The sequence below is a fragment of the Medicago sativa genome, chromosome 5 (assembly GCF_051527215.1).
Source record: "Medicago sativa cultivar Bolivia chromosome 5, Bolivia_mono, whole genome shotgun sequence".
NCBI classification, from domain to species: Eukaryota; Viridiplantae; Streptophyta; class Magnoliopsida; order Fabales; family Fabaceae; genus Medicago; species Medicago sativa.
In genome coordinates, this window is record NC_140753.1 from 12,495,583 (window position 1) to 12,519,368 (window position 23,786).

General features: G+C 34.5%; 1 protein-coding gene and 2 pseudogenes across 3 annotated transcripts; all 3 read left to right on the top strand.

The window, feature by feature from the left end:
* The first annotated feature begins 253 nt into the window (after positions 1-253).
* LOC146920130 (chaperone protein dnaJ 11, chloroplastic pseudogene) lies at positions 254-1,056 on the top strand (annotated as a pseudogene). The gene has a single exon (XR_015011683.1). The product of XR_015011683.1 is annotated as a chaperone protein dnaJ 11, chloroplastic pseudogene (transcript).
* An 18,339-nt stretch (positions 1,057-19,395) lies between these two features.
* LOC146920131 (uncharacterized) lies at positions 19,396-20,343 on the top strand. The gene is made up of 2 exons (XM_085711113.1): positions 19,396-19,631; positions 19,740-20,343. The coding sequence occupies exons 1-2, from the start codon at positions 19,396-19,398 to the stop codon at positions 20,341-20,343; spliced, it is 840 nt and encodes a 279-aa protein (XP_085567239.1).
* An 888-nt stretch (positions 20,344-21,231) lies between these two features.
* On the top strand, positions 21,232-21,982 carry LOC146920132 (chaperone protein dnaJ 11, chloroplastic pseudogene; annotated as a pseudogene). The gene has a single exon (XR_015011684.1). The product of XR_015011684.1 is annotated as a chaperone protein dnaJ 11, chloroplastic pseudogene (transcript).
* Positions 21,983-23,786: the final 1,804 nt, after the last annotated feature.

The following is a 23,786-nucleotide window of genomic DNA, read 5'->3' on the forward strand; positions in this document are numbered from 1 at the left end:
TAAAATTTTACAAATAATAAGGATTTTGAAAAGGATATTTAACCAGCAAACAGAGCATCAAACAGTAGCCAAAAAGTGAGATAAGCTAAAGCCAAGTATATTCCGAGTCAGCAGTATCTAGAATCACTTATTGGATAAGTTTTTTCCCGCAAAAACAACAAACACTACACAACCACGGCTTTTTTTCTTTAGTGGGACCCACACGTTCCACTTTCTTTGTATAAAACCAATGCTAACCCCAATTTCATTTCTCATTCCAAATCATAACTAATCCTCATAACGAACTTTTCCCATCACAAACATGCTTTCTTCAATATCTCTCCCTTCTTCTCTCTACGCTGCCGGTAACTTCACCGGCACCGCTGTGACACCACCGCCGTGCCGTGTCAGATCGAAGCCGATAGTCATCACCGCCAGCGCTACAGCAACCGCGGAAGCTCGCTATACATGGACAGAACAACAAAGACCTTCATATCTTAACATGAACTCTTCTTCTCACTCTTCTCCAGCATCACTTTACCAGATTCTCGGTATATCAGCGGGTGCTTCTAATCAAGAAATCAAGGCAGCCTACCGGCGACTTGCTAGAGTCTGCCATCCTGATGTGGCGGCGATTGATCGGAAAAACTCATCGGCGGATGATTTCATGAAGATTCATTCTGCATACTCTACACTCTCCGATCCAGATAAACGTGCTAACTATGATCGGAGTCTTTTCCGGCAACAACGGCGGCCGTTGTCGTCGATGGTGTCTTCCGGCTACTCGAGTCGGAAATGGGAAACGGATCAGTGTTGGTAGTAAATTGACTAACAGATGAGGAAAGTGCAGTTATTAACAAAGCATCATGCCTCAAATGTAATTTATTAACTAATTACTAATTAGGGATAGTAACTACTGTAGTAACTAGTTCTTTTCACTGAAACTATATAGTGATTGGTTAGCTTTCAGATTTTGTGATTTTGTATATTACAAAGTAAAGTAGTATATCTGAAAATATTTAAATATGTATTCTGGGGAGTTTTTGCACTGCAATACAAGAGAAAATTACTGACCAATTATTCTTGTAGTATACCTTACTATATATAACCTGTCTTATCCAAATTTTAAACCTCATCAATTTTTGTTGATCTAATTTGGATCTCTTTGTCGGTCATAAGCAAGTTAATTAGATTAAATAGGTCATCTATTATTAGCAAACTCACATCCTATTTGTACTCCATGAAACTCACTTCAATCAAAACAACATTTCTTGAGCTTTCTCTTTCTCTCCTCTAATGGACTTTGTTATCATTTAGGCAATATTTTAAATATCATGTTGGTTAAATTTACTCTATTAGTGATCAATATAAAATCAAATAATAAAGATAACAGTCATGCAAACAAATTACCATAAAACATTTGTTAAGGATTTAAAAAAGGGTCTTGTTAACTTGTGCCTTAAGGGCACATGTTAAGCAATCCTAAAATAGAAATATTCAATTAATATTTGTGCATTCAACTAATTAAAAGTTAACAAATTAAATGCAATATACAAATTCCAACAAAAAGTTTCTACATTTGACTCATTAAGGCACAAGTTAACATTTCCCTTTCTTAATAAGTGTCTTAACATTTCCCTAAAGATAATAGTCTATGTAAGTATAATGAGTGGTGATACATGTACACTCTCATGTGACAATACACCTCTTACCTCCGCACAAAATTCTGACATGTGGTAACTTGGACCCCACACAAATAGAAGAGAAAGTATGGTTATGAGATGAATTTACCAAAATGTTCCTAGTGCCTGAGGTGTACAATGGAATGTGTGAATAAATGGTGTTCATGTAACATTTTCCAAGTATAATTGATTTGGTATGAACATTGCATAATGTATTGGCTGTGATTCGATCCACTTTGAATTTTTCACCTATTCACGTTAAGTAGTAAAATTTTAGTCCTTAAACTATTTGATCAAAAATTAAATAAAATAAAATAAAGATAACGTATTCTCCTCACTCACACTTTCTGCCTAATTTTATATAATTTATGGTTTCTATAAATCTTCTTCTAGAAGCTTTCTGCATTCCAGCACAATACTCCTTATTTTAAGGGTCAATGCTCAAATGTATGGATGTATATATACGTACTCGTACATCTAAACAATTATTTTCCACCGCAAATTTCTATAATTGTATTATAATATCAACTCTTATACAGATGTCAAACGTATATCTTCTTCTATAATTTCATTGGTTGAGGGATGGATTGTGGTGGAGATAAAATTTCAGTTCAATTGACACAATTTTGTTCAAATACGCAAAGCATTCCACCACAACGTGACGCTGAAATGCACCTCTAGAAGATAAGAATTATTCAGTGTAGTGGAATTTTGAAAACAATTTTTTTGTCATTGATCAAGACTAATGGACAGGGACTGGGGCAAATTAAAGACTTCGAAATTCATAATTGGATAAGCACGTATGAGGCAATTGGAACAGTAAAAATATTGTTTTAAACAATGACGTTGATTTGTGCTGCGATATCAACTCCTATTGTATACTATTGATGTCACAATCCTAAACATACACTGTTTGCCAAATTTTTAACTGTAAATTTCAGCAGCCGGTTTGTCTCATATGGATAGCAAAATTCTCTTTGAAAGACATACCATTATTGCATTTATATGATTGAATTTAAAGTTAGAACCTAACATTAGCCCAATATTCTTTAAACCTAGTTTACGTAAAACTTTAATAATCAACAAAACAAAATTGTAAGGTCGGTCATTTTTTCTGTTGAATTTTGTGTTGAACAATTTTGTCCTTATGTTAACATGGAAAGTGGAAACACTAGTTTACCAATAAATTATACAGTTTAGAGACTAATTTGTTGATAAAGATTTAATTTGACAGGGGGAGTTAATAAAAGGACCAAGTTATTTAACATAATTAAAAAATGCAGGGGTATAAATTCGCGGTCTTTTTTTTTTGGCCGAGGTTTGAATCTCTGACTTTACATATATTATGTATTGTCCTACCAACTGAGCTAAGCTCACGAGGACCGCAATCTCTTTAACTCCAGGAGGTTAGTTAGTGATTAACTCAAAATTCTTTTCGTTTAAACCAAAAATAAAACAAAATTTCAAGATCTTCACTTGTCTTAAAAAGAACAAATGTTTAATGTCCTCGTGAACTTAGCTCAGTTGGTACGGATAACGCAAAATATATGAAAGGTTCGAGGTTCAAACCCCAACCACCATAAAAAAAAAAGACCAAATGTTTAATGTCTCGTGAGCACAACTAAGTTGGCAGACATTCGTTTGCAAGAGTCCGGGTTCAAATTCGTGACTCTTCAATTATTTATATTTAAAAAGTGTGATAATTTATCCATAAGACTACTTTAGAACAAAAAGTTAATAAATTTGCTTGTAAATCACGTTTGCAAGTTTTTAAATGTGTTTTTATTGTGATTTTCAGATGCTCCAAATACCAGCTTCTATATTAACGTAATTTTTTGTTGCAATTTCTATCAAACTCCATTTTACAAAACACAGTCCCAAACAAACACAAAACTAAGTATCTTCAGATCAGCTTTATCACCTATAGTTTGTCACTGTGGCGAAGAGAACCCACAACAGTCACTACATAGTAAATTAAATATAGGTACATGGACTTGGAAGAAATAGAAATAAAGGGTTCTAGAAACTTAAATAAAAAAAAAATATTTCTAGAAAAAAAAAAGTCTTTAATTTAATCGCCAACGCATCACCTTGCATGTTTATTTATCATTTAGTTTTGTCCTTAACTAATGTGTTAACCCGTGCAATGCACGGGTGATAGACCATTATTTTTCAATCTCAACTTGTTTTATTTTTTTATTTTTCGATGAAAATTATTTATCCCGTGAATTTTTAAATATGTCCGTATCTTTTTTTGTCGCAATGATGTCAGATATGTGTATCATATTATATTTATGTTTATTAATGATAAATATATGTCTCGTGTCTTTATGCATAAAAGAAAAATATATTTATGGGTTTTAGTTCATCGTCGGTGAAGCGTCGCCCCGACTGTCCTCTCACAGTCTTGGTGTGAGTTGATTCTGTTGTGGTCATTGGTTTCATTCAACGTCGTCGTTGTCTTTGTACTGCTCTGACATCGACGCGATTATGAGTTAGGTTTTTGTGGTGGATTATGTCAAATCATGAGTTTTTCGATCTGGTTTTTGCCAAGTTTTTTTTCGTTTATGTTTTTGACATTTGTTTTTGTTTTGTTTCGTGGAGATGAAGATGGGTGGTGGCTTTGTTCCGGCTCTGTGATTTGGTCTGAAAATCTTGAATCTGGTTTTTTTGATTGAAAATCTGGGTTCTTTAGTTTTGGCGTTGTTTTGTTGGATGCATATCTTGATTCAACATGACTTGTTTTATATTGATGTTGCTCCAAAGGGCTAGGTGCGTAGATGCTCCGCATTGACGGTAGTAGTCATTCATCATACTTAAAAGATTTTATCTTCTATGGTTGCTTCTTGCGTCGTTGGTGGACTGTGATAGATTTCTATTGTTTGTTCATCCCTCGATCTGGACTTCGGCTGAAGTTTCAAGACCACCATGAATATGTGGATTCAGTTCGTAATTTGTTGTTTTCGCTCGAAAGGGCGTTTATGGCTTACTAATACTTTGAAGCTAGAGAGCTGTTGGAACTTAAGTCCTTTCTATGTTGGCAGACGATCCATACGCCTATTTAAATGCTTAGAAAATTCACACTGCGTTTATTTGCAATTTGGTTCCGCACCCCTACGTGCGTTTGTGGTAGTGGTTGTTTAGGTTATTCTTTTTTATTACCATCTTTGTACTGAATTGTTGGGTTTTGCTTTTGTGGTTGATTGGGTCATGTCCTTGCTCCTTAGTCTTGTACTTCTTTCTCTTTTTAATTTAATTTTTACTTTGATTATAAAAATGAAAAATATGTTCCTTCAAAAAAATTGAAAACTATTTGACTCATAATTTTTTATGTATCAATAATAAATATTTGTCATATGTTTTTTTCTTATAAAAACTTCATTAAAAATTGTGATAAATACTTGTCCCGTACTTTTTTATGTATAAGTTATAAATATTTTCTTGTGTTTTTTAATATTTGTCTAGTGTTTTCTTACTATTTATCAATTAATTCATATAGAAAGTAACTCATTTGCATAGAGGTTAGCTAACATTTGTTTAGCCCTTTATTTTTTTTGTTTGTTCACTTCTCTTCCTAATAACATTAACCTATATTACATAAGAAATAAGTTAGGCTTGCATAACTTTGGATTATTTCTTTTTGAAAATGTGTTGACCTAGTTTCCCTTTTATTTCTTCGTATTTCTATTTTTTTTCCTTAATGAATTTGGGTAATGCTTCTAGCATCACTTTTTTTAGGGAACATCTAGCATCACCTTTGTTTCATAAAAATAATAATATTTACCAATAACAAATATTTTTCCCGTGTTATTTTTTTAGGATTCAGTGATTAATTATTGTGCCGTATTTTTTTAGGATTCCCATGTTATTTTATTTATATTTGTAATAAAATAATTATTTGTATGGTTTGTACAACATAATGACATGTGTCATTGATTTAAATAGATGAAAGAAGAATGTCATGTTGATTATTTATTTAAACTATGCTCGAATGTATATATAGGAGATAGGAGATTTGAATTCATGAAATAGCGTCATATATGCCCTAAATACACTAATCAAAACTCTTTCACTCCACGATTATAAGAGTAGCATAACTTTTAATATACATCACTCTTTCGATCCATAGAATTAGAATTAATTATTAAATAATATAAACTGTTTTCCTTGTCAACTTCAATATACATCAGAGCAATGCACTAGGGCTATGCATTTGGAGCAACTTGTGACTTGTATCCCAATCGGGGCATTAGTGATATTATGAGATATTTATATGTCTTTGTATCTAGAAGGAAGACAATAAATGTGTTTGTATCTAGAAGGAAGACAATTCAGAAAGGTATTCATAGTAATGCATCACTTTGTTCAAAACAAAAATAGCTGGCCATTTTTCTTATTAATCGATTAATTTACTATTGCGATCATGTCGATATTTACCCCGGGCGTAGGAGTTAGGATTTTTTTTTTTGTCAAATAGCTTAGTGATCGGAACTCATACATTTTAAATGTGAAGAAGTGAGGTATCTAGGGTTCGAACCTCAGCTCCTGCATATTATATGTGATATCTCTACATACCGAGCTAAACTCCCGGGATGAGTTAGAATCCCTTTAGTTATCTAAATATGTTGTTTTTAGGCATGTATGATGGTTAATTGCATTAAAATTTGACAAAAATAAATTTATAATTCATCACAATTTCAATACAAAAGATTCATAATATCACGATTATTTGAACGGTGGGTTTATCTAAATTAGGGCTCAAAAGACCGTTAAAATAAATTCTTAACATTTGAGATCGGATGCATTGGACAAACGATGGGCATCACTTTGAACCTATCAAATATCAATGTCAGTTAGAAGTTACAACGCTCGTCAATGAATCTATAATCAAGTTCATATAAGGATTTTTACCTAACAATTGAAGTTGATAAAATATGAAAATGAATAGGGAATGACAGAACTCCCGGTAGTGGCATAATAATATTGCCCAGAAAGTGTAGCCTACAAACACTTAAAGAATTCATTCATTCTAATGAGTACAAGATTAATTTGACAATGGGTTTGATGACAAGTTAATAAAAAATACCTACTCCCTCCGGTCACTATTATAAGAAAAAATCAACTTTTTAGGTTCATTCATTAAATGACGTATTTGGTCAATACTATAGACCAAATACATAATTTAATGAATGAACCTAAAAAGTTGATTTTTGCTTATAATAGTGATCGGAGGGAGTAGATGTTTAACACAATTCAAAAACTAAGTTTTTTTTTTACTTGCAATTGCAGGGGTATAAATCCGCGATCTCTTTAACTCCAAGAGGCTAATTAGTAGTGATTAACTCAAAATTCTTTTTGTTTCAACAAAAAATAAAACAAAATTTCAAGAAGAACTCCGCTTGTGTTAGTAAAAACCGTTGAGAATTAATCTATAACTGTCAAGTCACAAGTTAGTTAGAGTTGGTTACAAAGTGCTTGTTAATTAGTTACTTGTGTATAGATAACTTGTGCTACAAGCAACTATGTAACACATAAATAAAGTCGTGTAATGTGTATATTCACAACTTAATGAAAATCATATTACAAGCAAATAACCTCTATTCTCTTCTCTCTCTCTCTCTCTCTCTCTCTCTCTCTCTCTCTCTCTCTCTCTCTCTCTCTCTCTCTCTCTCTCTCTCTCTCTCTCTCTCTCTCTCTCTCTCTCTCTCTCTCTCTCTCTCTCTCTCTCTCTCTCTCTCTCTCTCTCAGTTTTTCAGTTTTGTTTGTTATTCTTCATCTTGCTTAAACTAACTTATTGAGAAAAAGCACTTATGTTACGTTTAAAGATCATGAGTTTGATCAAACAAAAACAAAGGTTTAATGTCCCATGAGTATAACTAAATTAGCAAATATTCATTTACAGTCGGGTTTGAATCCGCGACTCTACACTTATTCATCCTTTTAAGTGTGATATTCTATCCATAAGTCTACTTAAAAAAGGTCTAATTTGCTTGTAAGTTAAGGTGACCTTTGGTTTAACACAAAAGCCTAAATTGCCAAAAAGACGTGAAGAGGAATTAAATTATGTCCTATTTTACTAAATTACTATCTTCATATATGTTTCATCGCCCACTAGTCACTGTAACAAAAAAACCCACACAACTAGTCACTACTCTACATAGTAAATTAAATAGGGTCATGTTAACTTGTGCCCTTAGGGTACAAGTTAAGAATCTAAAAAAGGAATTAAAACATAAATTTTGTATTGAAAAAATAAGTTTTTAAACTTTTAAGACATTGAATGCACGATTTCCAAAATTAAATTTCTACATTTGTCTTCTAAACTTGTGCCTTGAGGGCACAAGTTAACATTTGTCTTCGAAAAAAGAATTATAAATAGATAAAGGGTTCTAGAAACTTATATAAAAAAATTATTCTAGAAACAGAGTCCTGAATTTAATCGCCAAAGGCATCACCTTACATGTTTAATTATCATTTGGTTTTGTCGTTGATATATAGTGTCCAATTGGTAGTTCTAAATCGTTATTCTCTTGCATAGCTCTCTACGTTCTCCACTATACTTATATTACCTTTCCTATGTTTCTAGACTAGTGGTTAATGATGAAATGAAACAAATTAACTTTTCTTAAAAACATTATGTAGTATAAATTATTAAATTTGGATTGAAACTTAACATTAACCAATTACACTTATGAGTAACAAAAATATTACTGCAAGAATTTGTACCAAAGCTGTTATCAGATTTCGATTATTCTCAATTGAGACTGTTCAGCACAATCTCTTAATGCATTATTTTCCATTACATCCAAATTGATCTATTAAACTTGAGATGGGCTGAATATACATCATTTTTAGCATGCAGACATGTCGGTCACTTTCCCTTTCCTCCAAAATGTCTTCTTTTTATATCGTGAGTAGAAAACGTAAACAGTATCCTCCATACTTTATATTTTTTAATTAATTTATAAACGACAATTATTTGTGCCTGATACAGATAGCATGAGACATATTTAATTGAATCGATCCATAGAATTGGAATTAAATAAGGGTTTTGCTAGAAGACACATTTTATGAAGGTGTTTTTTAGCAAGTTATTCTATGGGCATTTGTTAAAAGACACCAACTAATTTTTATGAAGGTGTCTTTTAGCAAAGTTATAACTAAAAAGTGAAAATCACACCTTGAGGTGTGGATTGCTAAAAGACACTTTCATGGATGGCTTCTAGCAAAACCCATTAAATAATACAAACTGCTTTCCTTGTCAACTTCAATATACATCAGAGCAATGCACTAGGCCTATGCATTTGGAGCAACTTGTGACTTGTATCCCAATCGGGGCATTAGTGGTATTGCGAGATATTTATATGTCTTTGTATCTAGAAGGAAGACAATAAATGTGTCTGTATCTAGAAGGAAGACAATTCAGAAAAGTATTCATAATAATGCAAACAAAAATTGCTGGCCGGGTCCATGTCATTATTCTTAGAGTAGTGCTAGCAACACTCTCTCCAACATTCGCTTTCTAATTGACGTAATTCATGGTGGGTTTCACACTTTGGAAATGGGTTCCACTTGAAGTGGTGGGTCATACGTTGATTTTATCCTATAAGAGAATGAGTGTTTAAGAGAGTGTTGAAAAGAGAGTATCCCTAACATTTCTCTTATTCTTATTGTTATTATTATACTCCCTCCGTCCCGGAATAACTGACCTATTTTCTAAAAAAAAGTGTCCCAAAATAACTGACCCATTTCAATTTTCAATACAACTTTCATCATTCCCAATACAATATAACACTAAATAATACTACTTTTATCATTCCCAATACAATATATTCCACTTTCCCCTTTATTTATACACTTTTCTTAATCTGTGTGAAAAACCAAAGTAGGTCAATTAAACCGGGACAGAGGGAGTAATTGATTAATTTAGGCTTAAATGCACTTTTAGCCCCCTATGTTTCAAATAGTTGCGATTTTGACCCCCTATAAAAAAAATGGATATTTTGACCCCTTATGTTTTGGTCCTCTTTTGATTTGCTGATTTTGACCAGTCAACGCCCATGTGTCAAGTCACTTAACTGAGGTGGCATACATGTGTGTAATTATTATTTAAAAAATAAAAGAAAATTATTTTCGCAATTAAAAAAAATAAAAAAAGGATGGAAAATATAGAGACATCACGTGACACTCTTTCCTTCTTCTTCTTCTTCTCTCTTTCCTTCTTCTCCAACGGTAGCATCTCCAACAGTAGCAGATTAGGGTTTAAAAACCCCCAAATCCTCCCATTCCCCATTCACATCTCCTTGAATACGTATCGATCAAAGAAGAACCCATATGAACATCTGAACCCATTTTCAAATCCAGGCCGTTCTTCACAAGATAACAGTGAAAGCATCAGCAACACTATCACAACACACAGGCAAAAGACTCGCAACGATGAAAGCATCAGCTCTATAACCTTCACATTGCATCTTTCGAAAAAAATTCCACAAACCACCATCTAAACTAGTTTCAAAACTTCCCAAGGCAGCACGTCCAGAAATTATCAAAACTTCCCAAGGCAGCACGTCCAGAAATTATAACGTTAAACGAACCAACATTCCTATGAAGCATTTCATCAAACACCTTGATAGCATCACCAAACTCACCACATTTACAGTACATTGACATCACAGAATTACCAACAACAATATCCGACACAAACCCAATCCTCACACTCTTTCCATGAATCATTTTCCCTAAAACCAAGTCCTCAAGCTTACCAGAAACTTTGGAAATAGTAGCAAGAGTGTAAATCAGGCAACAAACAACTACCCATTTCGCGAAACAATGCAATGGCCTGCTCAAATTGATGATTTTTAACATACCCAAATGAGGGAGTTCCAAAGATAAACGTTGTTGGTCTGAACAGAGTCAAAGACGAACTTTGACATGGTGAACTCTCCAAATGTGGCGTATGCAGAGATGAGCCTGGTGGTGAGGAAAGCGTTTTGGGAAAACCCATTTGAGAGGATTTGAGAGTGACATTGTTGGGTGAGTTTGTGTGTGAAAGTCGATGTTGAGCTGAAGAAGATGAAGGAGATTCTGTGGTGAAAGGGATACAGTGGCGGAGGTGTGATATGTCTCTATATATTCCATCCTTTTTTTTATTTTTTTAATTGTGAAAATAATTTTCTTTTATTTTTTAAATAATAATTACACACATGTATGCCACCTCAGTTAAGTGACTTGACACATGGGCGTTGACTGGTAAAATCAGCAAATCAAAAGAGAACCAAAACATAAGGGGTTAAAATATCCATTTTTTTTATAGGGGGCCAAAATCACAACTATTTAAAACATAGGGGGCGAAAAATGCATTTAAGCCATTAATTTATTGTGGTCATGTCAAAGTATTCATAATACAAAATATTCATGATACTTTATATTCTTTACTTATATTTATTATTCATCACAGTTTCAATTCAAAATATTCATAATATCACGATTATATGAACGGATTATGTTGTTTTTGAATTTTCAAACTGTTGTATTTGGATTTCCAAATTCTATTATCTACCGAAGTTGTTACTAGGTTGAGTCACGACAGGTCGCTCTCTTTAAGAAGTTTCGTGGCACTTGTATTTGGATTTCCAAATTCTATTATCTACCGAAGTTGTTACTAGGTTGAGTCATGACAGGTCGCTCTCTTTAAGAAGTTTCGTGGCACTACCTAAAATTGTGCAAGACAGACTATCAACCACGCCTCCTCTAGGATAAAACAAATTCAGCTACAACTGTGCGGATAACTACTGCACTATAGAAATCCATTCGATATTTACACCCTCAAATATGGTACTAAGACCACTCTTTAATATTGAAACCACTTTAATATGGTATTGTTACCACTCTGTTATGGTGCTGAGACCACTCAAATATGGTGTTACCACCATTCTAACTTTAATTTCTCCAAAATATCAATATGGCATTACGAGCATTCAAATATGGTGATACCACAATTTCTCCTTAAATAGAAAAATACTGAAATAATTTTTTATATACCGTTAAGAACATTCTTAATTCCAATGAGACATTGTTATTCCAAATAGGGACTATGATCTTAAAAGTACTCTTTATTCCGAAGGGACATATATTATTGAAGAGACTATATTTTTCAGACCATTTTTAATTACGAAGGGACATTGAACCGAAAAATGGACTGTGGTCTTAAGAACACTCTTAATTCCGAAGGGACAGAAAAAGGAGATGAAGAGAAGAAAGACTCGTCAACACAAGTCAAGAAAGGGAGAAGAGAGAAAGAGTTCCCGACAACTTAATGAAACTCTTTGGTGTGATTTTTGAACTAAGTGGAGTCCTCTATTTATATAGAGATTTTGTAACTGTTTTAGCAAAATTTGTGACAGCAGTTACTCTAATAGATAAGATCAAAATGGAATTTATCCATTAATCAGTTCAACAACACTCGTTGATAGTATCAAAAGAAACAATTCTACAAAAGTGGAGGAAACAAACTATTGAATTTGAATGAAGGAAATATAAGAAATTCAATTAAATTCTTATTCTTATCACAACCACCATAAGCTAAATTTATGGGAAGTGATATTCACGAATAAAAATAATAATTATTATTATTTTTATCATTATCAAGTATTTAAAATTAAATACCGTAATTTAAACATTACTTATGTGTGTGTTCTATTTTATGTGAGACTCTCACACTATTTTTTCAATTCACACAACATTAGATCAAAGTATAATTACTTGGTGTTTAATCTTCCAATTTTTCTTCCAACATCACACTAATATTCCAACAGGTTAAAATAGGATTCAAAAGATGGTGAAAATGAATTCATAACATTTGAGATTTGATGCATTGGACAAACGATGGATATCACTTTGAACCTATCAAGTATCAATGTTAGGTAGAAGTTAAAACACTCTTCAATAAGCGCTCTCTATAGTGAAGTTGATGAAGTATGAAAATGATTAGGGAATGACAGAATGCCCGATAGTGGCATAATGCCCGGTAGTGGTAGATAATGTAGCTTGAGACTGTAGCAAAGCTAGCCAAAACTTTACGAGTGGACCAAATATATAGAGAAAATTAAATATGTTTTTAAGAACCTTATTTTTATTAGCGCAGCAATGGTTTCTTGGTGCACAAGCATTTTCAGAAAAACTAGGGTAGGGTTTAAATGGAGAAGATGAAGTTGGTTAAAGGTGTTGATGAGTTTGTTATGATTGTGAGAGAGAGAGAGAGAGAGAGAGAGAGAGAGAGAATATTGAAGAAAAATTGTATTCACACACTGTTATGAAAGAGTTACAAGTATTTATATATATACAATGACTTAGAGATTAAGTCTCTTGTAACTAACTATTAAATCTTTGTAACTAGCTGTTAAATCTTTGTACCAAACTAAACAATCTCTGTAACAAAACTAAACTCTTTGTAACAAACTAAACTCTTAAGTGTTTGCTAATCATGATTATGGATTAAAACACACAAACTAATACACCCCTCTTAATCCATAATCCTAACATTCAATGAGACCCAGTTTGTCTCTCAAGCAAGTGAACCTATCAATCTTCAGAGCCTTTGTGAAACCATGTGCCAATTGAGCTTCAGTAGGACAGTACTCCACTTCAATCATTCCTTTTGAGACTTGTTTCCTGATGAAGTGGAATCTGGTTTCTATATGCTTGCTTCTGCCATGTGCAATTGGATTCTTTGCCAAATTGATGGCTGACCTGTTGTCAATCTTCAGTTTCAGTGGTTTCTTAACTTCACAGTTAAGTTCCTTCATCACATTGTCAAGCCATATTGCTTGACAAGCTGCAAATGTACCAGCAATGTACTCAGCTTCACATGAAGATAGAGCAGTGACTGGTTGCTTCTTAGTGCACCATGAGATTGCAGCACCATTGAACTTGAATAGGTAGCCAGAAGTGCTCTTCCTATCCAATCTATCACCACACCAATCTAAATCATAGTATCCTTCTAGTTCAGCTTCTCCTCCTTTGTTAACAGTTGGAAATAGCAGGCCATACTTCAGTGTACCTTTCACATACCTCAGTATCCTCTTTGCTGCAGTGAGATGAGACTTTCTTGGATCATTCATGAATCTACTGATGATACTTACTGCAAAGCATATATCTGGCCTACTATTGCATAAGTATCTCAGTGATCCAACTATCTGTTTGAATTCAGTGGACTCTACCCTTTCTTCACTACTGCATTCAGCCAGTTTAGCATTTGTTTCATATGGATTTAATGCAATATTGCAATCAATCATTTGAAACCTTTCAAGCAGTTCTCCAATGTACTTCTGCTGATGCATCACTATGCCTGCTTTGCTAGTTGTGAATTCAAATCCAAGGAAATATGATAGCTTTCCCAAATCTGTCATTTCAAACTCACTCTTCATAGTGTGTTTGAACTTCTCAATCTCACTTTGATTACTTCCAGTCACTAGTAAATCATCTACATATAGGCAGATTATAGTTATGTTCTCATCAGCTAGTTTCTGAACATACATACATACCATATTCTGCTTTGCATTTCCTGAAGCCAGTTTGAAGTAGGAACTGATCAATTCTCTTGTTCCATGCTCTAGGTGCTTGTTTCAGGCCATAGAGTGCTTTATGTAATTTCTACACCATATGCTCCTTCCCATTTACTTCAAATCCTGGTGGTTGTGTAACATACACATCTTCATCCAAAGGTCCATTCAGAAATGCAGATTTTACATCCAGGTGTGATAGTGACCGGTTTTTGCTGCTTGCAAGTGCCACTACCAATATTATTGTTTCTAATCTAGCAACATGAGCAAATACTTCATTATAGTCAACACCATATCTCTGTAAGAAACCTCTAGCAACCAATCTGGCTTTGTATTTAGAGACTGATCCATCAGGATTCAGTTTTACCTTGAAAATCCATTTGACATCTATGGTTTTCTTCTTCTCAGGTAACTCAACAAGTTTCCAGGTGTTATTCTTCTCAATAGCTTTAATTTCTTCAATCATAGCTTTCTTCCAAACTTCAGTTTGAATCGCTTCTTTGTAGTTTAGAGGTTCTGCATCAGCTAATAATGCAAAGTGAATGAGTTCACCTTCATTATTCACTGCACTATTAGGCAATATCTCACAATCTTCTAGTCTTCTGGGAGCATGCATGTTTCTTTGTGGCCTCACAACTGGTGGTGTGGCTTGATCATCATTAGAATCAACTTCAGAATCAGCTGCAATCTCTATATCATCTTGAGCTACCTCCATGTCTTCATCAGATGCTTCACTCTGATCTGATTCAGTGAAGATATGTGAGTTCACATTCTTTATCTCAGTATTAGTCTCCTATTTCTAGGCTTCATTCTCATATACTATTACATCCCTGCTAATGTGAACTTTAGTACTTATTGGATCATACAACTTGTATGCTCCAGTTGAATGATAACCAAGCAAGATCATTTTCTCACTTTTATCATCCAACTTTCTTCTCTTTGCATCTGGAATGTGCTTATAGCAGATAGATCCAAACACTTTCAAGTGTATGAAACTTGGTTTTCTTCCACTCCAAGCTTCTTCTAGCACTTTGTTCTTCAACTTCTTAGTTGGACATCTGTTCAAAATGTAAGTAGTTGTACTGACTGCTTCTCCCCAAAACATATGAGGCATATTCTTCTGTTTCAACATACTTCTGGCCATGTCAAGGATTGTTTTATTTCTTCTCTTTGCCAAGCCATTATGTTGAGGAGTATAGGGAGATGTCACTTCATGAGATATACCCTCATTGCTGCAAAATTCTTCAAAACTCTTAAAGGTATACTCTCCACCACCATCTGTTCTTAAAGTCTTAATTGATTTTCCACTTTCCTTCTCAGTCAAGACTTTAAATTTCTTGAACACTTCTAAAGCTTCACTCTTTAGCTTTATAGTGTATAACCACAACATTCTGGTATGCTCATCTACAAAGGTGATAAAGTACTTGCTTCCACCTATTGTAGGTACCTCAAATGGGCCACAAATATCAGAGTGAACAACCTCTAGAGCAGTTTTGGACCTCTTAGGCTTCTCAGACACAAATGGGAGCCTACTTTGCTTGCCCTTCAAGCATGTTTCACAGGTTTTCTTATTTGCATCCAAAACTGGTAAACCAGATACTAAATTCTTAGTGCTTAAGTATGATAAGCTTCTAAAATTTAGATGATCATACCTCATGTGCCATAACCAGTTTACACCTTCATCAGAAGCAGCTGACATACACACATCTTTGGCATTTTGAATGCTGCACAGAAAGGTTCTATTCTTTGTTAACTTTGACTTCAGTATCAGATTCTGTTGCTTATCATATAGATTCAAGGTGTTGCCATGCATAGTGACTGAAAATCCCTTTTCAATCAGTTGCCCAATACTCAATAGGTTGCATTTCATTCCTGGAACTAGTAACACCTTCTCTATCAATGCATTTCTTCCATCCTTCATCTTTATAGCAATGTCACCAATACCTTCTGACTCAAGATTTCTGTTGTCTGCGAGTCTAACATTTCTTTTCCTTGAGGAATCAAAGTTAATCAGCCATTCTCTATGTCCAGTCATATGATTGGAGCACCCTGAATCAAGGTACCAATCTTCACAAAGTGGATTTCCTTCACATGTAGTAGTGATCAGCAAAACTACTTCAGAATCTGAACCATCTTGTGCTATGTTTGCCTTTTCTTCACCTTTCTGATTTCTCTTTCCATCTTTCTTGTGCCAACATTCATCAGCATAGTGTCCAAACTTATCACAGTTGTAACACTGAATCTTTCTCTTATCAAAATCTTTCCTTTTGTTCTGATTTTGACCAAAAGTTGCACCATACTTTGAATTTTCACCCTTTTCATCAGGCTTACCCCAATTTCCCTTCTTGGATCTTCCTCTCCCTCTTTGCTTTGAATTCTTGTCATTTCCATCCTTCTTGATGGCTTGTGCTTGCAGAGCTTGTTGGGTACTTCTTTCTGAACTTCTTTCTGAACTTCTTTCAATCACTAACATCCCATGAGCTTCAAGTGATGATTGAAGTTCCTCAATCTACAGAGTTTTTACATCTTTGGATTCTTGTATGGAAACTACTATGAAATCAAATTTAGATGTGAGGGATCTCATTATCTTACCCACAACTTGCTGATCTGAAACTTCTTCTCCACATGCCTTCATCTGGTTCACTACAGATTGCAATTTGGAGATGTAATCACTGATCCTTTGATCCTCTTCCATCAGCATCAACTCATACTTTCTTCTCAATGACTGAAGCTTCACTTGCTTCACATTGTCACTTCCTTCATAGTATTTTGCCAGAATATCCCAAGCCTCTTTGGATCTTGTTATCTTTGAGATCTTCTCAAAGTCGAATCCACATTCTATTGGATGTAGAACAACGCTTTGCAATCTTTCTTCTTCTCTTCCCTGAACGCAGCTCTTTGAACATCAGTTGTGTTTGCAGCAAGATCTTCATATCCATTCTCAACCAATTCAAGAACATCTTGCGCGCCAAATAGCGACCTCATCAATGCACTCCACCTTTCCCAATTCTTCCCATCAAGAACCAGTATATTTGTACCAAAACCTCCATTGTTGGCCATGATTGCTTCGCACGAAACCTTTGAATCTTCACACTTCACACGTGTTTCCCAGAAAATTCACCCCTCACAATGTCTCTCGTGTTTCCCATAATGAAGTACCAGAGCTCTAGATGCCAATTGTTAGCGTAGCAATGGTTTCTTGGTGCACAAGCAATTTCAGAAAAACTAGGGTATGGTTTAAATGGAGAAGATGAAGTATGTTAAAGGTGTTGATGAGTTTGTTATGATTGTGAGAGAGAGAGAGAGAATATTGAAGAAAAATTGTATTCACACACTGTTATGAAAGAGTTACAAGTATTTATATATATACAATGACTTAGAAATTAAGTCTCTTGTAACTAACTATTAAATCTTTGTAACTAGCTGTTAAATCTTTGTAACAAACTAAACAATCTCTGTAACAAAACTAAACTCTTTGTAACAAACTAAACTCTTAAGTGTTTGCTAATCATGATTATGGATTAAAACACACAAACTAATAATTTTGACAATTTTTTGTTGTTGATAACGCTCTTTGTCCAATACCTTAGCATACTAATCGAGTAGTTGTTGTAAATCAGTTACTAGAACATTCTTAGTTATCCTATTTTGATGGCTAAATTTGGGATATGTAACAAATACCCACAGTTGAGCTTATACCTGTGCGCCAATAACCTCTTGAAGATTTTTCCAAGATCCAAAGATCTCTATCTGATACAATACTCGATTGTAAACTGTAAGTCTAACATTTCCTTAATATACAATCAAGCCAACTTCTCTAGTGAATATTCCATATTCATCGTAATGAAATGCGCTAACTTAATCAAACGATCAATGATTATCCAAATGACATCAGATCCTGACAAATTATCCTATTGATCTAGTCAGGTGTCTTCAAAAACCTACCTTATGATTTCTAAAGTTCAATCTTCAATCTATGATAAGTTAAACAAGCATACACAAAGTTATCCATCTCTTTCTTCATTTCAGAATACCAAAATACACTCTTTAGATCTAGATACATCGTGGTAGGGTGTTCAAAACCGAACCAACACAAAAGTAAAACCGCAAATCGAACCAATCCAAACCGAAAACCGTAAAAACCGCATTTGGTTCGGATGAGTTTGGATCATTTTTTTGCTAAACCGCACGGTTTGGTTTGGTTTGCGGTTTTCATTTCATCAACCAAACCAAACCGAACCGAACCGCAACAATTAACTCATGCCTAACCAATATCCCAAGCAGCCCAAATTACCCTCTCTCACTTGTCCCAGTCCAGCTCAATAATAAGTAATACAACACAACTTCATCGTAGTGAACATTATAAATCATTGTTAATTGATTTGTGTTGTTTTTTGGAACAAGTAATTGATTCATTTATCTACATGTGATTGTATTGACTGATCTTTTGCTAATTCTGATTATATAGTTGCTGATCTTTTGCAAATTATGTGTTACTACTGCTAAAATATGAACGTTTCCTTTCTCGAACTACAAGTTTTTTTTTCTTTTTAGAGGAGAACTACAAATTGTTATTCAGTAATGCTAAAAAGGATTTGAATGTTTGGTGCTAGTATTGAAACATCAACATTATGCATGGCCATTATGAATGGAATGCGATGTTTTTCATTGTGTTTGTTAATATGAATGAAATATTATGCTGCAAAGTTGGTAATTAGTGTACTAAAACATGACATTAATAATATTTTTTTGTCTTGCGTAAAACCGCATCAACCGAACCAACCCAAACCGCATCAGTTTGGATTGGTTTTGTTCAGATTGCTTTTTAAAAGTCAACCGAACCAAACCGAAACGCATGCATTTTTATATTGCGGTTAGGATGACTTTTATGCTCAAAACCGAACCAAACCGCACCGTGAACATCCCTACATCGTGGTGGATCCGGAATAAATACTTTAACTACTATGTGTGAATCTTTAAAAATCATCTTAATTTTAAGAATATTAAAGACATAATATATCCTTGAATCATAAAATTTCACCATCACTTTCTTTAAATTCATTCTCTTTTCCTTGAGCAATGTGTTTTATGTGTTTTATTCACTTCTTAAGGTATTGGTCATACGTAACAATTCTCAGTCTAAGGACAATAAGCAATGGGACACATTATGGAAAATGAAGATTCCCCCCAAGTATACTCACCTAATCTGGCGTATTCTACATAAAGGGTTACCTGTTAAAAACAATCTATTCAACAAAGGAATGCTCAGTGATCCACTCTGTCCTAGATGTGCAGACTCTATAGAAGACATTAATCACACTTTCATGGGTTGTATATGGGTCAAACAGGTTTGGTTTGCGTCCCAATTCACCATCAATATGGACAACATCAATTTAAACTTCACAGATTGGTTAGAACATATTATACAGGCTATGGACAAAGAGAGTTTATGCAACATTTTTACCATTATCTACCAGATTTGACAAGCTAGAAATAATCTTATTTTTCATAACAAAAGTGTACATGTCTTTGAAATCATCTCCAAAGCTGCAAATCTCGCTGAAGAGCTCAAATCCTTTCATCAACAGTCTTCATCAATAGCTCCATCTGGCAACCTTAGTGCGCAGCGCTGCAACATCAGCTGGAGTCCTCCTTCAAAGGGTTACCTCAAAATCAACGTGGATGCTCACCGTATAGGTGATGGCCGTTGGGGTTTGGGGTTAATTCTGCGACGGGAGGATGGGGGCACGGTTGTGGTGGCCACTAGGGAAGCTCGGAGCGGCGAAGATGTGAAGCTGGCAGAAGCGCTTGGAGTACTCGAAGCTCTTCATTTTATCAAGCAAAACGGGTTGAGCTCAGTTATTGTTGAAACGGATTCTCAGGTTTGTGTCAAAGCGATTGCCTCTAGATGCTGGTCTAGATCTTACTGGGGAAAAACGATAGAGACTTGTGTTTTGTTATGTGATTCTCTGGATAAGATAGAGATCAAGTGGACCAATAGGAATAGTAATCATGTTGCACATGAGATAGCTTGTTGGGCTGCAAAAGAGCCAGATAGGTATTGGACTTCTAGGTTTCCTAAGCCCATCTTTGCTCATATCCAAAAAGATATGAGTTTGTAATCTCTCCTTTTTTAATGAAAGTTTATTTTCAAAAAAAAAAAAGGTATTGGTCATACTCTTGATCCTTCTTGATGTGTTCCATCAAATTATTCGTAATGTATAACACCCCAAGACTTGTACATGCATGATGTTAGTTCAAAGCCTAAACTTAATCCATAATTACGCTTAAACTTAATTCAAAGTCTTATACATGCATGCAGTACGCTTAATAACGATGGATACCCAATATAAGGCAAGTGGGACGCGAAAAGTGTAAACCGAACTCGGTTCCATCCCCCGTGTGCAATTAGATTCAGCCTAAAATTAAATTTAAAAATTAAATCATACGTACAAAATGATTAATGAAACTTTATCTCACACCATGTCGGTGAATAGATGCACAGATGTTTTATTTTATCAGAGTTGGTATCTTTCAAATTAACCTTTCTTTCTCTATTTCAATTATATTGGAATGTCAAAGCAAAATAAATTTTACGATTGTAAACATATCAATTTTACACTTCAGAATCAATTTTGATCCTTCTAAAATGAAACCAAACTTACACTATTTTGTAACGTTAATTTGAGTGATAAAATAACTAAATGATTCTTTTTTTTTTTTCTTTTAAGAAAAAAAATAACCAGTTGATTCATTGCTAAATATGAAAAGGATGTTTAGTTTAATTAGGAATACTTAACCAGCAAACAAAGCATCAAAGTGTAAAAAAAAGTAAAATATTCCAAAGCCAAGGTACAATCTGAGTCAGCACGTATCGCCCATTGGATAAGTTCTTTGTGTGCTCCGCAAAATAAGTACAACAAAATGAAACCACGGCATTTTTCCACTGTGGGACCCACACGTTCTCCTTTCTTTGTATAAAACCAATCCTAACCCAAATCTCATTTCTTATTCTCATATCTCATAACGAACATTTTCATCACAATATGATCTCTTCAATATCTCTTCCTTCTTCTCTCTACGCCGGAAAATTCTCCGGAACCGTCGTAACACCACCGCCGTGCCGTGTCAGATCGAAGCCAATAATCACCACAGCAAGCTCCACAGCCACCGCCGAACCTCGCTCTCGCTCTACATGGACAGAGCAACAAAGACCTTCGTATTTAAACATGAACACTTTTCCTCACTCTTCTCCTGGATCACACTATGAGATCCTCGGTATATCAGCAGGTGCTTCGAATCAAGAAATCAAGGCAGCGTATCGGCGACTTGCTAGAGTCTGCCACCCTGACGTGGCGGCGATTGATCGGAAAAACTCATCGGCGGATGATTTTATGAAGATTCACTCTGCATACTCTACCCTGTCGGATCCAGATAAACGTGCTAATTATGATCGGAGTCTTTTCCGGCAACAACGACGGCCGTTGTCGACGATGGTGTCTTCCGGCTACTCAAGTCGAAAATGGGAGACCGATCAGTGTTGGTAGTGAGTTGACTCATCCGAGTGAATTTTGAATTTACTAACAGATGAGGCAGTTGCAGTTATTAATGAAGCACCATGTCTCAAGTGTAATTTAACTCATTGGCGATTCTAACTATAAGTAATTAGGGGTTTTACTGAAGCTACGGTAATTAACTAGTTAGTGTTTCAGAGTTTGTAATGAGTTTTTCCATTATAATACAGTAGAAAATTATTGACAACTTTACTCTTCTTAGTCCGTGATTGCATCAAAATTTCAGATATAAACAAGAAATGTGAAGTTTATAATTATGTTACCAAAAAAAGAGTGGTAATTTTTAACCAGCTAGAACAGAGTAAAGCATATTACCAAAAAGAAAGCAGTAACATAAGTCAAATTAGAAAAGTACATTTTTTTTTAAGAGGCTAAAATAATTAGAAAAATACATTGTTCTAGTTTGGTGATTAATTGAGACATGTTGTGATGTTGATTAGTTTGGGGGTGAACTTTTTTAACTTAAAGTGCAAATAAAGTTAGATTCAGACTAGAATATGCCACTCACATCACTCATAATACTTCGATGAATGATTGTTTTCAATGTTAGACTATGTGCAATGGGAGTGTTTAACCTGACAGTCAACAAGGAAAACCAGTGCAATGGCATGTTGAACCTCTGTTGAATGAACTGCTGGATGAGAGAGAGGATTAACGGATTCAACACCAATTAATCTGCCACAGAATGCCACGTGGCGGCGTGCAATTGGACCGCACAGGATTGCCACAGAATGCTCGCCATTTCACATGGCATGCAAAAAAAAAATTAAAAAAAAACCAAATAGTGCTCGCCATTTCACATGGCATGCAAAAAAAAATTTAAAAAAAAACCAAATAGTGCTCGCCATTTCACATGGCATGCAAAAAAAAAATCTAAAAAAAAAAACCAAATAGTATGTGTTACCCACTTTTGCAAATCATGTGCGTGCTAGATCCGAGTTGCGTGATCCAAATGTTCATCACGAATTGCAAGCAGATCTAGTGAAGCACATATGGACAAAGTTTGGAATGTTTCGTGATTGAAGATGATTTGTATCGTACTAAATAAATTGCTTGTGTGTTGTGTGCTTTTTTTTTTCTTGCATTTTAAGTTATTTGTGTGTTGCGTGCTTAGTTTGTTGTATTGCATTTTAAGTTAAGAAAATAAAAATAAATTATTTAAATAAATTTTGTTTTTACAAAAATTTTTTTTAAGTGTTTCTTTATTTTAATTTAATTATAATCGATAATTGTAATTTTATGTAATTATAAAAACAAAAATATAAAATTAAATAAGAATAAGAAATAAAAGGTGGTGGGGTAGAGTGTTGAATGAAAAAAAACCATTGGAGAGGTTAAAGTTGAATGAGTGTTGAATTAAGAGAGAGAAGATGATGTGGAGTGTTGGGAATTGAAAAAGTGGGTGTTGAAGGGTGTTTAATGTTGATGACCATTGTAAATGGTCTTAGGAACTTGTAAAAGAGATTACACTTATTTTTAATATAAATATATATATTATTAATCAAAAATAGACCACATATGCTCCTACTATATAAATAAATTCAATTAAAAATTTTGCTAACTAAAGATTCAAAGTTTATTGTAAACGGGGAGAATCCTAACTTTTAGTTTGAGTTTAACATGAGAATATTGTACTGGTGCCAAAACTTTTGAGGAAAACTTTGTTGTTCATTTTGAAGGTGAGAAAAACAGAAGAAGGGGGGTTGAATTGTGTTTTGAAAAATTCTTCGTTTCTCCTAAAACTGAACACACTAATCAGAAGCTAAGTGAAACAGCTTCTGAAGTGATAATCAGAATCTACACGCAGCGGAATAAAACAGAGAGAGAGAAGAAGAACGACACAAAGCAATTATACTGGTTCCTTCCACAATCCGGAAGTAGTCCAGTCCCCCTTGCACTTCCAAGGAGATTTCACTAAAAGTAATATCTGATTACAATTGCTCAAGCACACCTGCAAGAGACTTCCTTTGCTCAAGCACACTTTGCAAGAG

What these genes read in the sequence shown, in the direction of transcription:
- LOC146920131 (XM_085711113.1), top strand. Translation starts at nt 19,396, where the DNA reads ATGAAGATTCCCCCCAAGTATACTCACCTAATCTGGCGTATTCTACAT. An exon ending in AATTTAAACTTCACAGATTG is followed by an intron (nt 19,632 to 19,739) that starts GTTAGAACATAT and finishes TCATAACAAAAG; the next exon opens with TGTACATGTCTTTGAAATCA.